At 42.9% G+C, this 21,459-nt stretch overlaps 2 protein-coding genes across 3 annotated transcripts; one reads left to right on the forward strand and one right to left on the reverse strand.

The window, feature by feature from the left end:
- Nucleotides 1-170: 170 nt before the first annotated feature.
- GPR161 (G protein-coupled receptor 161) lies at nt 171-11,065 on the reverse strand. The gene is made up of 9 exons (XM_059467158.1): nt 10,999-11,065; nt 10,328-10,417; nt 9,862-10,148; nt 8,901-8,990; nt 8,396-8,807; nt 7,149-7,873; nt 5,542-5,646; nt 4,175-4,294; nt 171-2,852 (listed from the first exon to the last, which is right to left on the reverse strand). Exons 5-9 carry the CDS (start codon nt 8,761-8,763, stop codon nt 2,605-2,607), a joined length of 1,566 nt encoding a protein of 521 aa, XP_059323141.1. The 5' UTR covers nt 8,764-8,807; nt 8,901-8,990; nt 9,862-10,148; nt 10,328-10,417; nt 10,999-11,065; the 3' UTR covers nt 171-2,604.
- A 2,071-nt stretch (nt 11,066-13,136) lies between these two features.
- On the forward strand, nt 13,137-20,523 carry TIPRL (TOR signaling pathway regulator). Of its 2 annotated transcripts, none has more exons than XM_059467170.1 (7): nt 13,137-13,360; nt 15,697-15,876; nt 16,711-16,810; nt 17,911-18,042; nt 18,458-18,553; nt 19,201-19,263; nt 19,934-20,523. In XM_059467170.1, exons 1-7 carry the CDS (start codon nt 13,260-13,262, stop codon nt 19,976-19,978), a joined length of 717 nt encoding a protein of 238 aa, XP_059323153.1. In that variant the 5' UTR covers nt 13,137-13,259; the 3' UTR covers nt 19,979-20,523. The 2 variants fall into 2 exon arrangements, with proteins under 2 accessions (XP_059323153.1, XP_059323152.1); XM_059467169.1 differs by having other exon boundaries at nt 19,947-20,523.
- Nucleotides 20,524-21,459: the final 936 nt, after the last annotated feature.

The raw sequence follows: 21,459 nt of genomic DNA on the forward strand, positions 1-21,459 counted from the left end.
GGGTGCGGAGGGAGCCGTGCTCCACCCGGACACCTCCCTGTCCTGGAAACGGCTCCAGCTGCCGCGCCTGACAGCATCAGCCCGCCCGCTGGACACACGTTCAAAAGTAAAATACTTAAGGGGGAATGTAAGTTGAAATAATAGTACAAACACCACAGACCATCGGGAACTGGAAAGAAGTTGTTTTTTTTTCTCTTCTGTATTTAAGATGGGAATACAGTTTTACAAAACGTGTGCATTTCTCAATTACTGATCTTGTTAATGACAACTCAAGAGAGAACAACACTGGTTATAATGTTGGTACAAAAACATGAACAACATTTACACTAAATAACACATTACTGACATTAACACAGGCAGCCAAATTCAGCCATGTGTAAACTCTTGCAACCCCCCTGACCTGCTTGAAGGCTGCATTTGTCTCAGTACCTGTGTGAAAAATGTACTTTTTACACAATACTATCGATTTTGTGCTTCATCACTTGCCTTGGAATTTTTTCTCCTAAACTCAGAATTATGGGCCACCGCCTACTCCTCCTCAATGCATTCATACTAGTGTGTGCCCTTCTGGCATTCATCAACGCCCTGCTCAACTTTTTTTAAGCAGGAATACAGAATAAAAGGGATGCACAAAAAAAACTTCCAGGCAAGTGCACAGCTTAAGGAGTGTTGAATACTACAAGGGACTGAGACTGGAATGGTAACGGTAATGACAGCAATAATGACCTCCCTGCAGAGCGTTTCCTGGCAAATACTGGGATTTTTGGTTCTTTTTTTCCTAATGAGTGTCCCCAGGTCCAATCTTTCTAACACATTAGAAGTACAAAATGCAGGAGTTAGAACCTCCCTGTTATTAATTTATTTATTCCTGCATTATGCTAAGAGCCAGCTTTCTGGAACTTAAGTGTTCTTGCTCTAACAGCCTGTTCTTAAACCAGCAAACCATGTACTGAATTTTAAGCATGCAGTTATATTTTACATGGGAACGCAATGGGATTCAGGCTAGTTCAGAAAGTCAAGTTGCTTTGTCCAGAGATGGATATAAGCTTGTGCTGAAATATATCTCTGAGTCAGGAACAAAGACAAATAGGATGTCTAAATACAGTACTGGACCGAGGCTCTGCCTCATAACACTTTGCTTCTGTGCCTCTGAGTAAGTCATACAAAGACAAAACTCCATGGGTGTACACCCCGTTTTTACCCAGATGGAAACATCCTGATCATGATTTCCAAACAATCTGCAGCAAAACCTCATACAAAGCACTTCTGGGGAAAGGTAGAGGCACAGGCGAGCAGACAGAGTAAACACATGCAAACCCTCGGTCCTTAAGTCCATTTGCTACTGACACCCACTCCCAAGAAATTATCCTGCTCACTTACATCTCCTCTCTGGCATACACAGTAAGGCAGGGTTTTAACCCCACAAAGTAAGGAAGGGGGTAGCCCACAAAGGCACAGAAAAGTTCCTCAAGCTGGATATACTCGAATGATCCACCTCATCCCTCTTTTCCTTATAGAACTTGCCACCTTTGCATCTTGTTTCACTGCCAGCAGCTTGGCTGTGCCGAGTTCCCCTTCTTTGGCAAGCAGGGCTGATCAACCCTCTCACAAAGGCCTAACAAGGTAATGTCTGTACAGTGCTTAAGAACATGCAAAGTGCAATATAAGTGCCAAATGTTCTTATTTTTGAGATTAATGAATTAATACTCCAAGAAATAAAAGCACTGAGGTAACTACAGCTTAAATACTACATTCCCTCATGATTAAAAAAAACCAAAAACAGCTGTCTTCTCTCTAGAAGATGAATCCTGAATACGAAGTGATAATATCTCATTTATATTCTGTCAGGTTTAGCATAGCCACAGAGTGCCCTTTTAATAACAGCAAAACATGAGCTGAAGTTCTCAAAGAAACCAAGAATTCTGCACTAATGATTTCCTCAAATCCTATCTCTGTGCTGTTCCCAGCACATGTTTATTCCCATTCATTACATCCAGAGGAGCTGGTGTTCCATGCCGCTGAAGCAAAACACAGTCCAATGTCAGATATGGCATTCTGATGGCTGAACAGACAGAAATATCCCCCAGCAAAGGTAAGTAGGACCATAATCTGCATGAGCTCTGGGAAAAGTTCAGGCTTTGTCTTTAGTGAAGTCCACGTTGCTCAGCTGGGAGTAAGGCTTTATGTCTTATCCAATGCACAAGCTCCTATCGGAGCACTACAGCTATCAAGTATCAGCTGATTATCCTGGTGGTCAGAAAAGGATGGATGTAACAATGAATTAAACACTGCACATACCTTTTCTGTTTTGTTCTGGTATCAGCTTTGGCCAATGGACCCAAGATTCAACTGACTAATGATGTGGTCAATGCCCTGCTTTCCTTATGTGCTGTATGATAATGATGTGCAGAAGAGTCAGTAGCACCTCAACCAGTAAACAAACATTGCTGTAAAATGCTAATGCAAGTACCAGAACCCAGCTATTTCCCTGTGAAAAAACACTGGAAACATTCTGACAAGGTGTCCTGGTTCTGGTGAAACACTACCAGCTGCAGTAGGACCTGCTAAGTGGTTTCATTCTGTTTTCCCACTCCAGTGCTCGTGTCAAATGTTCCCTTCATCGATGCTCTGCAGCTTCAGTCTTTGGCTGGCATGGGGCCTGGCACCACGCCGGATGTTCCCACTGCTTCCTGCCAGAGTCCATGAGGGGAACAGGGCTCCTGGTAAAGCATCTTCCCCAAACAGGCTGAGTTTCACATCAGCTTCTATAGCTCGGGCCAGACTGGCTGCATAACTGTCCAGAGATTTATGCACTTCAGCTTTTACATGAAGAACAGAATTCTTTGCAGCCTCTGAAAAAAAAAAGATAACAGTTGGTAAGCATGGCTGTGAAAATGCTTGAAAACTAATATAGATCCTGTTGTAAAGGCATGATCATGCCCTCTGGAAAATAACTACACAGTTATTTTCCAACAATTATTTATTTTCCAGCAGTTATTTACCAACAATACTCAAGCTTCCTACACCATTCTATGAACACAAAGCTTCCAGAGCTTCAGACCTGGGATAATCTGCAGCTATTTTTGTAGCATCTGTACACCTCTCTACCCACCAACATGTTGACCAATATAAGAGTTCATCCTAAATATAACTCTTCAGTGAGGCTGCTGAAATAATTTAAAGCCTCAGGGATGCTGAAAAGCCTGAGACTCACCAAGGAGAACTGCTAAACCTGTGGGGAATTGTGCACTGAGACTTTCCTCTTTCATTCTCACAAGAAATTAGAAGTCTGCTCCTAGATAATCACTCAGAAAGATAGTGGAAAATGTATGCTAATGTGTTTGTACAAGGAAATATTAATCTCATTCTGGGAAGAGGGCAAAAGGGAGTTTTGCCAAGATATTTAAAAATTCCATAGAAAGAATTTTCTCATTATTTTAGGTTTTATTATTACTTGATTCTTAAAGGCATTCTGCTCATTTTCATCCTGTCCACAATCACATATTGTTTAGAAAACTCAGTTGTTATTATCAAGTCTTCTATTGAAATTTTTGTAACTATCAGAATAAATTAATGTTCGGACATGATGATCACTGCAATGTTCTGCTAGCCCAGAATCAACAAGCTGACTGAAAAAATTGCATGTGGTTCATTTGTTTTCACCCATACATGCTGAAAAACACACCCAGTAAAGTGAAGTAGAATTTAAGTAAGAAAAAGTAAATTAAACAGAATAAAATTATATTCAAATAATTGAAGTCTGTAAATGGAAGAATTTCAAGTCTGTAAATGACAAAGTTGACAAGAGACAGCGAATGAGAAACACAGAGATAATGCAACCAAAATATGAGGGTAGGAAAATATATTTCCCAAGAAACACAAAACAGGCAAAACTTGTAACAGCCACTAAGATGAGTGGAATTGCAGAGAGGATACTGCTGTGCAATTTAATTTTGATATATGCAGGGAATCCCAGCTTCTAACTCTTGTCCTTAACTGCTGCTACTTGAGACCTGGAAAAAAGGCCTGATTTTGCTTTCTGCTGTACCTGCATGAGTGATCAGGTCTGTCAGTGGTCAGATACTTTTCAAGACAATTCTCAAGGTCCTGTGAGGTTTCCTGAGCATTCAGTATAGTTGACTCTGAGCATTTTCATACTTACCCCTACACTCACCTTTGATTTGTTCCACTTCATCTTCAAATGTCACTGAACTCCTCCTTCGAGGAGGACAGATGCAGTGTGGGGCATGAGGGCCATCTGAGCTATAATCTTCAAGAAGCATTGTATCTGTTCCTGAAAAGAGCAAGAACCCCCAAGTAAAATAGTAACATGGAGATACAATATGGTAACAAAACATTTTCAGCCTATTTTCAGCAGTTCCTTCAAAAGATGTCTAAATACAGCTTTTGTGAGTAAATTTCAGCTCACATTAAACACTGCACAGGAAAGAATGAGGTCAGTTTTCATTGAAAGGATTGGGAAATATTCTGATTAGAGACTGGGCATTGCAGGCCCCAGGATCATGTACTACGTGCAGCAAGCAACACGCAAGAGGGACTACGGCTTCCTTCTGCTCTTTAGTAACTCACAGTAAAAGCATACAAAATGAAACAGTATTTCACAGTAGATCACTGTGTATCTATTCCCAGGCTATGAACTGTGCTCCCTCCTTAACCAGCAACGGCACTTCTAACAGCATTTTGGCATCACTTTAGTTTTGTTCATTTGTTTAAACTGCTGCCACAAGATGGTAACACCACATTCTCTTAATTGAGGCAGGTTTACCAGGAGGCTGCTCTCTTTTATCACATACAATTGCTGAATATCTGCACAGACAGAAAACAACTACCAAAAATAAATCCCAGCTCCACAGACTTCCTTTACAAAAGTAGGAAACAAACTCCTTACACCAAGCAACCCTTAAAAGATCACTCTCTGGTGTCTCTAGAGCAGAAATACTCTCTAAAATAACTACTGCAGTTAAGGACTGGTAGCTGAGTTAACTGCCAGAAAAATCTAGCAAGAGATCTGGATAGAAAATTACCATCAGAACTGGGTTTTTTCCCTTTTCCAAGCCATCTTCAATTGAGAGATCTTAAGTAGTAATGAAATTATAAGCTGAAACCATCCTAAGTGTTTATGTTTATACTGCAGGATGAACAAGACAAGGTCTCTTACAAAATACGAAACAGAGAGTACATTGTTCACAGCACTTTTTTGTTCTGTTCCTTGTGGATACAGAGAAAGTCTCCAAAGAACAACAGAAACTGAAGGAGAAGGGCAAAAAAGCAGTGAGTCTTGTTCCCAGGACACATTACCAAGGGAGTGTAACCATTCCGTAAGCACCATTTTGCACGTAAATCTATTGAGGGCAAGGGAGGAAAAAAACAACTGCAGCAGTTTTGTTGGAACAGCTAGAACAGATGCTTCATGTCATTTGTCCACCAGAAGACATCTGTGGCTGTAAATATTGACTGTCCACAAGACTGCTGCCAAGTGCTAACTTCTGCCCAAGTAGGGATCAAGAAACTTGCAGTTACCTGAATCCTGTGAGCAGCTGAAACCTGTATCTCCTGTGCTGCTGCTGTTTCCCAATGGCCTCCCACCTGCCATGAGGGCAGTAAGGTGAGGAGATAGTCCCAAATCTGCAAGAAAGTTTTGTTTTTGTTACACAGTGAATGTTTAAGGAGCTTGCAGAGGTAAAAACCTCTTCTAGTAATACCCACTCTACCTCTTTATTTATTATTCTGCATATAAAACTTACATTGGTGAAGCAGAGAGCACAGCTTCTGGACTTACCATCTTAGAAATCCAGTCAGCACCTTTCAGGTTTGGAAAAGCAAGTCTCCTTTCTCTCTGCATCATCTCCCTCCCACTCTTGCTGCATATGTGTGTTTTACCAGCCAGACAGGCTGAGCACCAAACATATGCTCTCACATGGATGGGGAGATTGGCCAGGCATCTTCTAGACAGAGAATAACCTGGTAGCCACAGGCAGCTGTGACAGGCCATTAGTGTGGGAAGAAGCTCAGGAGCAAGGTTGGGGCACAGAGATGTCCAACTTCTTTCAAATCTCCAAAACAAGAAGGGAGGAGATTGTGAGATTTTTACAAAGACGCTGCTTTGGATCTCACCTTGAGATTTTCTTGTGAGTTTGTTGGGAGTTTTTTCTCCTCCCTATCAGCCTCCAGCTAAGATATCTGATAAGAAGCTGACAGCTTCAAGTTTATCACTTGGAAAAAGAAAGAAATTTCCTGTCTTTTCCCTCCCCACCTCAGTTTCCAATGTATTAATCCATAGCATTTCCTGGATACAGACTTGCCAAAGCTCCTGGAGGTTGTTATGTGGCTAGAGCTCCATAACTCTTTCATTTGCATGACAGTCTCTCCCAATGTTCCCAGGTTGCAGAAAACAGATGCCTTGCTGCTCTCATCTTCCTTCTGCATTTTAGATCATCCTTCCCAATTTCAGTTTATGCCTTTGCATGAAATATCCCTTGAAGATGCTCTATTTTTGGAAGCTTATGAACATGATCAGGGAAATTATTAAAAATCTGAATGTCACTGTGTTGCTACTTTAAAAGAAAAAAAAACAACAATGAAGCCACCAAACTGAGCAACTGGAGGTCTCAGTCGGCAACTTGGGAACACATCAAATAGTTTATGGTTTAACACAGTTTTTTTTTTGTTTATGATCTTTTCTTCCCAAAAATTAAGCCTAAAAGTTGAACTTGCAGAAAGTTATGCCAGTGGAACCTTAGTGGATTTTAAAGAGTTGTAGCATAAGGCCATTAAACAAAGAAAAAGTGCAGTAAAAAGTACTTTTGGTAGAATTCAAATCTGGGCAACACAAAATGGAAGGCACACAAAAGGAAATGCTTGAGAAAGAAGAAAATAAATTCTTTTTATTGACCTCATCACTATGTCTTCTCTGCCTGAGAAAATTTTACTATAGTAGGAGAATGATGTTAACTATAAAAAAATAGAAAAATTCTCCTTTCAAATGTAACCTGACTGATAAAAGACTGCTAAAAATTCCAGAAACATCCAACTCTCTTTAGAGAGCCCTGAAACATGCCAAACACAGGCAGACGGGAAGCCTTGCTCTTGGTGATATTAAGAATGTGTCTTTTGCAGCCACATCTTACCTGTGATCCTGTTGGAAATGCTGAAGAGCCTCGATGTCCTGTGCTGCTGAACAAAGGACTTGCGGTAATACTGATCCCCAAAGCACATTCCCAGGAGTTCCTTGCGCACCGTTTTGTTCCACAGCCCATAAATTAGCGGATGGCAAATGGCACTGGAAAAGGACAGCCATGTAGCCAATGTCTCCAAAGCAGGGGAAATACTGTTTTTACCCCAAAGTGCCTCCGATGTTATTACTACCATGTAAGGTCCCCACGTAATGACGAAAGCCCCAATGACAACCAAGATGGTTATGAAAGCTTTGCACTGGTTGGCTGAGTAAACAACCCCTTGGAAAGCGTTCCTTCGGCTGCCAGAGGATGACGTGGAGGTGCTGGAGTTCTTCCTCCCATTCCTCTGCGAGTCTTCCTCCACAATGACAACACTCCCACAGTGAATTTTGCGGGCCTTAATCCTTGCCACACGGAATATGAATCCGTAGCAGATCATCATGACCACGAATGGCAGCAGCGCACACCAGATCTGCCAAAAGGCTGTGTAGGCAACCTCCTTGTGCCAGGCTGCCACACACATCCACTTGAATTGGTCAAACTCCAAGGAGGACCAGCCAAAAAGGGGAGGGAGGCAGCCAATAAGGGAGTGCAGCCACACGTACACAAGAGCTACCACTGCTCTGTTGCCCGTTATCTTCATTGGATAAACCATCGGGTACAGCACAGCGTAGTACCTGCAGGGCAAGAAAATAAGTAGTCCACAGAAGCATAAAAGACATACAATAAAGAAAAGAACATGCTTTAATGATGCTGATATCTAGTTCTTTTTACTTCAAACAGGCTCAGAAGCCGTTTCTAGAAACAGTTACATGTACAAGTAGGTATCACCGCAGTCAAGACTGTCAAACGTGGCTGAAGCCACACATGCAACCATTAAATCTGATCTTATGTGTGAGTGTATGCTTAGGGTATAATATGGAATTTTAAGTCACTATTTCATGTTTATCAAATAGCATGCTATTATACCATCAAGAGCTTTAAAAAACTCTAGATGAACGTCTGCATTTCCCATTATTGATGATATCACTTTCTCTTGCTCCACATCAAAATTTCATGAGGGGCTGAAGTAAAAATGATACTCCATCAGTACACCGTGTAACCTTCTCCACGCGCTTCTCAACTCTATGAACAAGCAGTGGTTACTCTATGAGAGGAGCAGACAATTTGTTACAATTCATTACCAAACAGCAGCTTACCGGTCTATAGCTATGAGTCCCAGAGTGAGCATGCTGGCTGAGCTGATCAGCATGTAGAGCAGGGCTGAGAAATTGCACCAAACAACCCCGAAGATCCATTCTCGCCTGATGGAGCTGGTCACAACAAAAGGCAGCACCAGCACGGAGAGTAGAAAGTTGGAGAGGGTCAGGCTGAACACAAACTTGTTGCTCAAGGTGAGAAGGTATGACTTGCGATACAGAGTGACAACAATCACCAGGTTGCCCAAACAGATGAAGATGGCAATGACAATTATAGCAACAGACTCAGTGACTCTGACTGCCCCATCTTCCTCTGTGGTCAGGTTCCTCAGGCCCTTCCCATTGCTGAGGGAGGAATTGCTGCTCATGGTCAGAGTGTGCAGATCTGGAGCAGCCAAGACATGCTGAGTAGCTAGAAGCAGAACAACGCTCAGAAACATCCAGGTAATAGTTCTTCAAACTCTTTCCAAAGACTGGAGGCCCTTTTGCCTTTGTTAAAATTTACCTGTAGCGTGCAGGAAACTACATATTTTAGATGGGCAAGTGAAGGGGCAGTAAATTGCCTGTGGGCACACCAAAGAGGATAACACCAAGCCTAGAACAGGAAAGACAAGAAGAGGTGAAGGGGAAGGGAAATAAGAAACAAAAATAGGCACATTTTACTTTAAAATTTTCTACAGATCTTACTTGTTTCTAAGTCCTACTTACCAGCCCCTTCATCTAGGTTGTGAAGAAACAAGAATATCACTTGTTTCTTCAAGAAACAAGACAAATATCAAATACCTTTGCTTATCTTACTTTAAAGAAAGTCACTTTTTAAAAAATTTCTGCCTATCCTGATAGTTACCTTGTATTCTGCCTATACAGCATTTGCTGACGGTCTATGGATGCCAGGCTAGTCATACTCTGCTATTGTATTGCATGAAATAGTTTATTTAGTTGTTGTTTTGCACTGGGTTTGGTATTTACAAACATACTGAATAGTATATTTGTATCCTCATGGGATTCCCCTCTCATATCACATGTCTTCCCCTCTCCCCTAAGCCCCAGTGGTGGTGGTTTCTCCCTGGTCTATCCTTCCCTTTGCCCCTCTCCTCACTTGTATCCCATTGGCTGTAGCCCCTCTCCTCCACCCCCCTTCCCCTGCGCTTAAAATCTCCCAGGAGAAACCTCTGACCTCTCTTTGCCTCCCTTGGACTTCCCTGAAGTGGTTCCACAACAAAGTGGGACGATGGATCATGATGGATCATTCCGAGAGGAAAGAGCGCCTCTAGTCTTTTACTTTCGTTCTTGTAAGACTGCGAGGAGCCAGGGTCCAGAGCTAGCTGGATCGGACCCGAACGGCCCCAGAGATCAGTCTTACATCCTGCTGACTCTTCCTTAACAGTTGCTAAGTAACATTCAAAAACTCAGGGACCACCACTGCATGTACTCTCCCAACATAATTTCTGCATGTTCATAATCACCTTAGCTACACTGCTGATTGCATTTTACTGCCAACACCAAAGGACTGGAGGAATTGACTTTCTGTATATGAGGTTTGAAAGATACTTCCTTGCATTAAGATGCGGTCCATGCTACAGAAATGCCTGAGAACCTTTAATCCTTGACTTCTCAGTGTTAGCATCCATCCATTGATTCACAGCCTCATTTTGTGAAACCTTGTTATTTCTTCCAATTCCTTAGCAATTCCTCTTTTTACTGCTGCCTTCACACGGCAATCACTTCTTACTTCATTCAGTCCTTCACGCATCTGTAGGATAATGAACGAACAAACAAACAAATAAATGCAAATATGCAGACCAAAAAAAAAAGTAAAAGGGTCCATCAATGAATGGAAAGTTGATTTTAGCATTTCTGGGAAGGGACTCAAGAAAGTTATCTTAGCCAATACTACAACTGTGGCAGACATGGGTTCCAGACAGTACTCACAGAAATGCTTCCATCTGCGTGGCTGTTGTGGCATTAGGCAGCACTGTCAGTCTGGAAAGACACCTTTTTCCCATTTTTATCTGTACTTTCCTAAAAACATAATTAAAGACATTACTGGGCCATGCTTTGAAAAAAATATAACTTGGCTCTTCCCTAGCCTGTGACTGAGGACGTGTGCACAAACACTTTCCCTCGAGTTTCTTTCTCTCTCAGCATGCTTGCACCAACTCTGTGTGCCTTTCCGACGCTTTTTAGCCGGAGCGGGTTTTGGAAAGGCGGCTTCCCCCGCGGCCGCACCCTGCGATACCGATGCCCGGAGCACCTGGCGCTCCCCGTCCCCTCGTTGCCCCACTGCACCCTGCGGGGGGAAAAGTGACCTCGGGGAGGGGTGGCCCTGGCCCTCCCGGGCCAGGGTTGCCCGGGTGGGGACAGCATCCCATCCCCGCCGCGGGCAGAGCGGTTTGGCTTCCCGCACACACACGAAACGAGTGGGACCGAGTTGTAAATACGGTGGGGAACGGGGGTTTCGCCATTTTGCCCCCGCGCTCCCTCCGGCAGCGAACAAAGAGCTGGAAAAGGGTCCTCCGCCCCGGGCATCCATCGCTTCGCCCCCACGCGCCGGGAGCCAGCGCGTCCCGCCGTCTTTGTCCCCTTCCTGGCTCCGCACTCACCGCCCGCCGCCGCCAGAGCAGTACGTTCCCGGCTGGGGCGCCCGGGACCCCCGCCAGCCGCCGCGGCCCGACCCTCTCCCGGCATGGGCACGGCCCCAGCCCCGTGCCTGCCCCTCCCGCCGGCCCGCCCCACAGCCTCGGCCCGCCGCGCCTCCTCCCGGCCCGCCATGTTCTGCGCGGCCGCCCCGGAGCGGTCCGTGCATTTCCCGGGAACTCGGTTAAAGGGCAGGGGAAAAGTACTATCCATGGATAAGGTAAAATTATTTCCACCTGCTCGTAGTGCCAGGCAGCCGTAGAGCCTAAGTGCTAGACTTCCTAGACCCCCAAACACTATTAAAAGTAACACAAATAAGATTTGGGGAAGAGTTTTTCCCCGCACACACATCTGAAGCAAGACATTGGATATAGTGTCAGTATAAAGGGTACAGCGTAAAGGGTGAACAAAAATTAAATGCTGTGCTTGCCCTCCCTAGTTCCTGCCTTTCTCTGGCAATTCCCTTGAGCACAGAGGGTGACTGCCTTGATCTGAGCTGTGCTATATTTTGATTGCTCTGTGGGGGTTTTAATGCTGTGGACATCAGTTTCCTGTGGCTGCTGCCTGAGTTTGCTCCAATGTTCCAACAGCAGGAGCTGGACTGTGTGTCTTGCTCCTGTGCCAGGGGAAGTCCCTAGGGAGTTAGTCTGCCCTTTTGATGATGCAGAAAAGCGAGACAAGCACCCACCCATCAGTGCTGGAATACTAAGCTGATGTATTATTTTCAACCAGTTCTACTAATACTTTTCTACAGGACTTTTTAAAGCTTACTATGCCATTGCACTTTGACATTTTAAAAAGACCGTCTTTGGACAGCATTCAAAAATGTATTGAACCAGCACAAGAGATTCCACAATGAGCAAAAACTGATGCACAGAAGTTCCACCTGAATGTGAGGAAGAACTTATTTCCTGTGTGAGTGTGTGTGCGCTGGTTGCTGAGAGAGGTTGTGGAGTCTCCCTCACTGAAGATATTCCAGACCTGTCTAGGCACAATCCTGTGCCATGTGCTCTGGGATGACTCTGCTTGAACAGGGAAGTTGGACCAGATGATCCACTGTGCCCCATTCTAGCCTTGCCCAGATGTGATTCTGTGTGCACACACGTGTGTGTACTAACATAGCGCAGGGCACCTGTTTGATGGAGCCAGGTAATGCTTGCTGCAACTGTTAGTGTGGCCATGGAGATGGTCCAGAGGCTTCAGAGCTCCCCAAAACTGCTCCTACCCAGCTGTCCCACTGCTCTTGGTGAGGTACCCATGGGGAAGTAGCTGAAGGCACAAGCACTTGTGGGGCACACAAACATTCTCCACTGGTTTCTGCAGCCCAGCTTTGCTGGAACAGGGGTTTGGGTGAGCTTGCTGGCTCTTCATCCTGGGCAGAGGAGATTAGAGAGCCCACTCTCCCCATGGTGGCTCCAGCAGCACAGAGAAGTGTGGACTCCCTTCCTCACCCATCTGCCCCCCCCATATCACCTCACAGAATCACAGACTGGGTAGGTTGGAAAGGGCCACAATGGGTCATCTGGTCCGACCACCCTGCTCAAGCAGGGTCATCCCAGAGCACATGGCAGATGGTTGTGTCTAGACAGGTCTGGAATATTGCCAGTGGTGGAGGCATCACAACCTCTCTGGGCAACTTGTTCCAGTGCTCAGTCGCTGCACAGTAAAGAAAGTCTTCCTTACGTTCACGTGGAACGTCTGTGCATCAGTTTCTGCCCGTTGCCTCTTGTCCCATTGCTTGGCACCACCAAGAAGAGCCTGGATCCATACTCTTGGAATCCCCTCTTTAGATATTTGTACACATTGATAAGGGCCCCTCTCAGCCACCTCTTCTCGAGGCTGAACAGGCCCAGCTTCCTCAGCCCTTCCACCAAACGAAGATCAGTTAATAATTTTCGCTGCCCTCCGCTGGACCCGCTCCAGGAGCTCCATGTCTCTCCTGTCCTGGACAGAACACTCCAGTTGTGGGCTCACTGGAGCCGAGCAGAAGGGCAGGATCCTCTACCTCGCCCTGCTGGCAACGCTCTTCCTGATGCATCCCAGGATTCCGCCGCCGCCGGGACTCCGCTCCGCGCGGCCCTGGAAGCGGAAACGCCACGGGGCGGCGGTTCCGGGGGCGCCGGTGCTGCTGTGAGTGCTGTGCGGGAGGAGGCGGGAGGAGAGGGGTTCCGCCACCTCCGCCCCTTCCGCCGCCTCCTGCCTTCTGCTCGGCGGAGAGGAGGCCGCCATGCACCCCGTTTTCCAGAGCAGCCGGCGCGACTTCACCTTCGGGCCGTGGAAGCTGAGCGCCGCCCGGACCCATATCATGAAGTCGGCGCAGGCCGAGAGGTGGGGCGGGCTCCGGGCCGGGGACGCAGGGGAACACGGCACAGCACGGTGTCCCAGCTGCTCGGGGAGCCACCGCGGGGCTGCGGCCTCAGCCGTCACAGCGAGGGGCTGGGGGCGTCGGGTGGCCTTGCGAAGGAAACACGCGGCGTTCCCAGGGCGGGGGAGACACTGCTCGGTCCCCGGGATTGTTCCTTCTTCTCAAGCTTGATTCTCTGGCTGGAGAACTAGGGCTATTTGGGTTACAGGTAACTTCCAAAATTTTGTTTTAATGATTACGGAAGGCAGCCTGCAAGAAAAATGAAGAAGGACTTTTTACAAGGGCATGTGGTATGGGGAAAAGGGGGAATGAATTCGAACTGAAGGAGAGATTTGGATTGGACCCTAGGAAGGAAATTGCTGACTGTGAGGGTGGTGAGTCGCTGGAACGGGTTGCCCAGATAAATTGTGGATGCCCCATCCCAGGCCAGGTTGTATGGAGCTTTGAGCAGCCTGGTCTGGTGGAGGTGTCCTTTCCCATGGCAGAGAGGTTGACCTTTAGATTTCTTCCAACTCAAACCATTCTGAATGTATGATTATAACGGTTTTGGATCTCTGGATCTCTGTGAACTGAGACCTGCTAATTAGAAGCCTAGTTTTAAAAATTATTTTTGAAAAAGAATATTTTTAACGTCTCATACCATGTCTCAGTAGTAGCTATTTTAAGATAGTGGCTTTCATTAAAAGTGTATAATTTGCTCTCTTCTTGTAGAACTTTCCAGTCCACTGAAATCATTGGAGGAAATGTTCCTGTATCAGCATCAAGTACTTAAGTCAAATTTCCTAATGTGGAACTGGAGAGTTCAGCTGTACCACAATTGACCTTAAAGACAGATGGATTTAGCAGATATTTCTTGGTTTCATTTTCTGGAATAAATTTCAGTATACATAGGACTCTCATTAGTCTTGTTAAATGTACTTTCATTTATCTTGCTTTTACCTTTTTTGAGGCTAATAAGGCATTCTCTGGGAGGAACTGGCTGCTTATGGCTGGGATGGGTGCACTGTTTGCTGGGTAAAACCTTGTCTGGATGACTGAGCTCAAAGACTGATGGTGAATGGAGTTACATCCTGCTGGTGGCCCATCAACAGTGGTGTTCTCCAGGGCTCAGTATTGGGCCCAGTCCTGTTCAATATCTTTATTGATGGTCTAGACAAGGTGATTGAGTGCACCCTCAGTAAGTTCACAGATGACCCCAAGCCAGGTGGAAGTGTTGATTTACTGGAGAGTAGGAAGGCTCAGCAGAAGTATCTGGACAGGCTGGATCAATGAGCTGAGGCCAGTTGTAGGGGGTGCAACAAGGTCACAGCGACTCATTTTGTCTTTTTTATTGCTTGGGGAACATTAGTAGTACCTGTAGGAATTTTATTTCTGGCAAATATATATTGCAAAAATCCCTCAGCAACCTGTGTGGAAAGGTGAAGGATTAAATGTGCCATAGCTAAGAACTCTTCTATGCAGGGGTTGGGTTTTTCAGGTCAAGGGTTCCTACACTTGATTAAATGGAAAAGTTCATAATGTTATTCTGCCTTCTTTGGGAAAAACATAGGATCTTATTTTCCAGGTCTGTGAATTTATTTTTTTTTATTTCAGTTAGGTTGACACTGTTCTTTTGTATTAAGAGTTACAGAAATAACCACTTTTGTTCAGCCATGTTACCAATGTGAACATTGTGATTAGGACACTCTTCTCCCTCCCCCCACTCAAATAGGTGGTGTATTTCCTAAAGCTTTCTCCTCTCCAAATGTCAGATATTCCTTTTTGATCTTGGGAAGTTGGGTAGGTGAGGAGGAAAAGTTTAGGAAGTGTGCCAGTACATGTCTTCTACCAGCAGAGTACAGTAGTGTCATCTGGAGTTTTTACATACTCTGCCTGGGTTGTCTTAAGCATCTTTTTTCTAGGCTTCTAAATTTGGAGGAATGGACCATTGTGCCGTGAATTCAAACTTGCTTATGTTGAGTCCTAGTTCTTGAAAATTTCTTTGAGTACCTACTGAAGTTGGTCCACTGACCATCCAGGGATTTGCTAGCACAGGTGGAAAATGGCTTCTGCATGTTTCTCAGATACTCTTGATTCCTCATGTGTGAGAATTTTGTCTGAGCCTGATGGTGAAGGAATGTTTTAGGAGTACTTTTTTGGTGGAAAAGTCACTTCAGATTAATGAGTCTGCTTTTCAGGTGAAATGATTAACCTGTGTCTTCTAAGTTATCACGGTCTAAAGAATCCTTGTTCCAAAACAAGGACTGCTTTCACTGAGCTGTGATCAGCTGATTGATGCCTCTTTTATTTTTCTCTGCAGGTTGGCTGATGAATTACACATGCCTTCCCTGCCAGAGATGATGTTTGGAGACAATGTCCTAAGAATACAGCATGACCATGGTTTTGGAATTGAGTTCAATGCTACAGATGCTTTAAAATGTGTCAATAATTGTCAAGGTATGATCAAAGTCGCTTGTGCAGAGGAGTGGCAAGAGAGCAGGTACAGTATTTTATCACCAGTGGGCAAGTACTCGTGTGTTGTATATGAAACTGTCATACAGTCATTAAAGGAACAAATGGAACTCCTGAAGACCACATTGCATTTGATTTTACCCTAGATATAGCATGTGATCACAGAGGTCACTTTGCTTTTCTTTGCTGTCATCATCCTTTCTGTTAAATTGGGTCAGCTGTATTTTTCAGCTGTGTCATGGCTTTCTTAAAGTAAATGTCAAGTTTAACATGACTTAATGCTGTTTCTGTTTACTTAAACTTATAGAGCCTTGAGCATTACAAGACTGTATTGTATGGTGTTGCAAAGTGCTGTACATGTTCAAAATCTTAGCCTTAGGAACAAAGCTTTGTTCCTAAGGCTAAGATGCATGAGAAGTAATTATGATGCTTAGTATTTACCAAATTGGATTTAGTTGTAGAGCATCTGGAAATAAAGCACAGAAACAAAGCAAAGTTATCATGAAAACTAAGCTAAATTGCAGTGTTAATGATTGCTGTGTGTTGTCAAGAGATCACTTTCTGCTTACTTAAAGAGACATTGATCTTGAAATACAAATTTTTCAGCAATATTGCATGAGAATCTTTGAGTCATAGAACTGAAATAGATCAAGAATTTTCATAATTGTTTTCAAAGTTATTATGGAAGCAGACGTGAAACCATGATTAAGTCTTGACATTGTGATTGCAGCTCAGACAATGCTGCTGTTTTTCGTTAGGAACAGTGTCAGAATTCTAATGCAGAGTCTTATGTGAGGTTGTAACTTTTTGAGAATTGCTATAAAGCAATTACTACAAAGCTGTTTTCTGTTTCACTGTTGAGGAGTGAGACTGAGCACAGTAAGGAAGTTGTCAAGCCATATGACTGGACTTACACAACAGATTACAAAGGAACTTTGCTGGGAGATACTGCAACATTAAAGGTAATAATTTTCTTGTTAATTGCTGACTGCATCTTGCTTCAGTCAAACTTTTTTTGAAGCTGTCATTTACCTTTCAGTAGGCTTCTTTAAAATCTTTTGTGCTTTGTAATTTTTGATTTCAAAGTGTAATTTGGGCTTCTCATGTTTCTCAGCTCATGATTTTATCCTAATCAAATCATGGCTTATTTTAATAACGAGGGTGGGTGGTGTCTTAAAGCCTTTTAGGATTAAAGCACATCGGAGGCTTCAGCTCTTGCTGGGGACTGCTCCGGGGCCCCGAGCTGCTCATGTACAGCAGAACTATCAGCTGTGTCATTCTGCAGTGCCTTCATGCTCTGCTGCTTGCATGTTTGTCTGCTTTCTGACCTGGCTGCTTTCAATGGCCTGATGTTTTTCTGCAACAGCAGTTCAGTAATTCCAGATATTTAAACTCACAGGCCCTCCCATGTCTTTATTTTTGTGAAAATAAGACTGAAGTTCCCAACTTCTGTTTACTGCGTACAGGTTGCTTGCTACTAAGCAGATGTATTAATTCACTAGTATTGCTTTAGTTAGAGATCATTTGAGTTGTGCTGGAATTAAAAGTACAGTATAGAAATAAACAATTTGGTCCATAGTATTTGGACACCAGAAGTGTCTGTGGAGACCATGAGATAGAAAACATACAGGTACTTGATTTCTGTGAAAAGGCTTTACTGGAATAATTTTCAAGGTGTGTTGTGGGTTAGGGATGTTAAATGCACAGAAATCTGTTTATAAACCTGAACTTCTCATATGTATCTTGAACAAAAGACATCTTCAAATGTTTTGAAAGAAAGCAGAATTGTTTGCAGCTGAAACCCTACCGAGCCTGGTACCCAGAGAGAAGTTTAGTCAGAATTTTCCACTCTTAAATTTTGTTTTTGCTTGATATTACTTCCAAGAAGAAACTCTTGGAAACTTTGATTTTAATTTTTTCTCTTAGAAATTTGGAGTGTGTTAAGCTTAGTGCCTGAGAAGTTTTTTCCTTTTTAAAACTGTGGAATTAAAAATATCAGAACAAACTGTGTGTAGTTTGGCAAAAAATTAATATGCTAACTGCTCTTAATATTTTTCTCTAGGTTGTTCCTACAACAGAACACATAAATACAGAGAAATTGAAAGCCAGGGAACAAATTATGTTTTTTGAAGAAGTACTCCTGTTTGAAGATGAACTCCATGATCATGGAGTATCAAGTTTGAGTGTGAAAGTAGTGAGTATTGGGAGGTGTATAAAAGATACCCGGGCACTCAGTTGGCTGATTAATGCAAAACACAGCTGCTTTTTGCATGTTGTTCCTTCTGGGATTTAAACGTTAAAGCAAAATGTTCTTCATCCTTGCTCTTAGAAATATGACCTTACTGGAAATTATGTTTTCTTGAAATCTTTGTCATCTGTCATTTGTTCCAGGGGACAATCTTTTCCCTCCTGCTTCCTGCCTAATAGTGCTTTGAGACACTGTCTGCCCCACTGGCCAGTCATAGCTGTAGCACTTCAACTGCCCAAACTTTTGACTTAATTCTTGGAAACTTCTCATATTGTCTTACATTGTGAATGTCTGATGTAGACAAGTACATGCTTAAGTAAGCCTTTGTAAGGTGCTGAATGGACCCTCTTTATTTTTGCAGAGAGTTATGCCTTCCAGCTTTTTTGTGCTGCTGAGGTTCTTCTTGAGAGTGGATGGGGTACTCATCAGGATGAATGATACAAGGCTTCATCATGAGGTAAACCCTTACTTTCCATCATGAGTTACTTTACAGAGGTTCCTTTGTCATTTTACTTCCAGTGACCCAGTGATATTCCTCTAATTTAATACTGATGTTTGGGGGCACAAAAACTTCTGAGTGTATTTTATTATTGTGGTGGTGCTGAGCTAGCAACCAATTGCTGGATGCCATGTGTATGAGCAGAGTAGGCTACCCATCATGTGATGTAATCATTTAAATACATTTGACAAACACAGATTAGAGAAGGAAGCACAAGAGGAAAAATAGGCAGCAGTAAAGAGTTCAATACTGTCTTGTCTTCAAATACGTTATTGTAACTTGCAAATAACTGTCTGCGGTACACTGAGTTCTGGTATCTCACAAATAATACAGGATGTTAAGATTTGGGTTTTGGTAATTCTGTGTAGATGTGTAGGAGTTCTAGCTGAGTAAAAATTAACAAGCATTTTCAGTCATAGAATTTTTTTAAACATGCACGTGGCAGGTTTTTGGAAAAAAACAACGTTGTCATCTATCTTCATGAATTTGAATGTACATTTCTTCTATGTGAAAATTTGTGGTCAACCAAATTCCAATGCTTCCTAAATTAAATGTATTTAAAATGCTTATTTTACTGATACCAGATGATTGCTTTTTTCCATTAGGCTGACAAGACCTACATGTTGCGAGAATACACATCCAGGGAAAGCAAAATATCAAGTCTAAAGGTATTGCATTTTTAAAACTTTGATTCTTTTCCTTCTGTCTGCTTTTCAGTTTTATGGTCAGCATAGAAAATACTGTGTCTCTTAAGTCCTTCTTTGTTAGTTTGGAATTAATACAGAAGAAAGTTCTTTCTGCTTATGCAACTTTTGTTTTGGTGATTTTAGAGCAGATTTACATTTTGTAAATGCTCAGATCACATGACAGGGTATAGGATTAGGTCACTTTTTCTACTATTGAGTTAACAAAATGTTTTTATTATTTTATTTTTTCATAGAACTGTTCAGCTGCAAAATCAGGTAGTCCATGTCCCATGATGTTAAATTTCATCTGTTAAATTTATGTGCTTCCAAACCGTATTAGGGATTAAGATCTGTTTGGTAATAGACTCTTTCAGTTTTTGTCAAATATTTGAGGTTAATAGGCCACCTTAAAACTCTAGTAATGGCTCAGAATAATTTGTGGCACATTTGGAATTGGAGCTGTTGATTTTTATTTGTGACAAACACCTCAACTTAAATTTTCTTGTATCTTTCCTCCTCCCTTTTTGTTTGCCTCTAAAAAGTTTGCCTGGAGTGGTGTTTACATCCAGTAAATAATAGGTTGTCTGTAATAGTTTGGGGTTGGAATACTTTTTCTTATCCCCTCTTTTCTTTCACTCATTTCATGTAAAAGTTTTGCTTTTTAGAATGTTCCACCTACCCTGTTCACGGAACCTAACGAGATCTCTCAGTATCTACCCATAAAGGAGACAATCTGTGAAAAACTAGAATTCCCCGAGGAGCTGGAGCCTAAACCAGAAACATCACTGGAAACCATATGTGCTAAGTCTAAATAAATGTGACTTTATAAGGACTTGAAGTATGGACATTATGTGATCACAGTTGTTGACATGGGGGGTGTTTCACTACTAGTGGAATAAAGAATTTGGCTAATTTTTCTGTAGCCATAAGAGAAAACATTTCAAGCAGATTTTGCTAATGGTGGTTTTGGTTTGGATTTTTTTAACCTGTGTTTGTAGTTGATGATAGACTGGTGGTGAGTTACAGTTTTCAACAGCATTGGAGAAATGACTATTGGGAGTCTGGGTTCTGTTTAGTTCACCAAGCAGGCAGGAGTATTGTCTGGACTCCCATCCACTTACAATTCTATGAAGATTTTGTTATTGCTGCTTCAGATACTATGAAGCTACCAGAGTTGTAAAACTGGCATGATTTTATTTTTATTGAGAAATAATCCACAGTAAAAAAAAAAAAAAAAAAAAATTCCTCTGCATTTATTTTGATCTGTTCGTCCTAAACTACCCATTTTCCTTAGCTTCCCTACTGGTAACCAACAAAGTTATTTCTTGTAGTTTCTGATCCAGAGTCTTACCTAAGAATATTAATTTCATCTGAGATAGGTTTAAGTGTAGAGAAAAAAGTATATTTGTTTGACACTATATAAAGGTAAAAATTATTTGTGAAGCATTAACTCCAGGAGAGCTGGAGGTTAACAGAGAGCCACTGCTAAATCTCTTCACAAATGCTGGTTTAATCTAGTGTCAGCTGGAGTTCTGGGACTCTCACTTGAGGTCCCTGTTCTGCTCCAGTAATGTACACTGCTGGAAAGGCATCTCCCTGCACTGGCCTTCTCTTGGATGTGCCCACATGGGACGGTTCTACTGCCCTGACAGCCAAGTTGCAAAACTGCCTTGAGACTTAAGGTTGGGTAAGTCTGATCCCTAAAGGGTGCTGGTATTTGCAGTTTGAGAAATGAGGTCCTGTATGGCCTTAGAAGGATGCTAACATATATTCCAGATATATAATTTTGGTTTATTTTAAAATTATTCTGAGTTCTAGTATTGATAGAAGTGTGATCACTTGTATAGTCATGGTTTCAACACTCTGTAGATGAAACTGAATACTTGTATTGCTTTTGGAAATTGTGCAATATATTACTGGTTTGGCCTAAGAATGGGGGAGTTAAGCAGGCTTGTCTGGGTTTGCTGCTGACACTCAGTGCAGGAGGCATTGCAGTGAAGCATTGCTGCTGACACTCAGTGCATGTAACTGCAGTGAAAAGCAGACCTGGTGGTGCAAGGTGCTTGCAGATAAGAACAGGGACACATTCTGATGTCTTGGGGTTTTTGTTTAAAAATCTTCATAGTCTACACCGCATGCTTACTAGAAGCAGCCCACCACAAAACCTTGTATTTAATA

The sequence above is a fragment of the Ammospiza nelsoni genome, chromosome 2 (assembly GCF_027579445.1).
Source record: "Ammospiza nelsoni isolate bAmmNel1 chromosome 2, bAmmNel1.pri, whole genome shotgun sequence".
In the NCBI taxonomy this organism is placed as follows: domain Eukaryota; kingdom Metazoa; phylum Chordata; class Aves; order Passeriformes; family Passerellidae; genus Ammospiza; species Ammospiza nelsoni.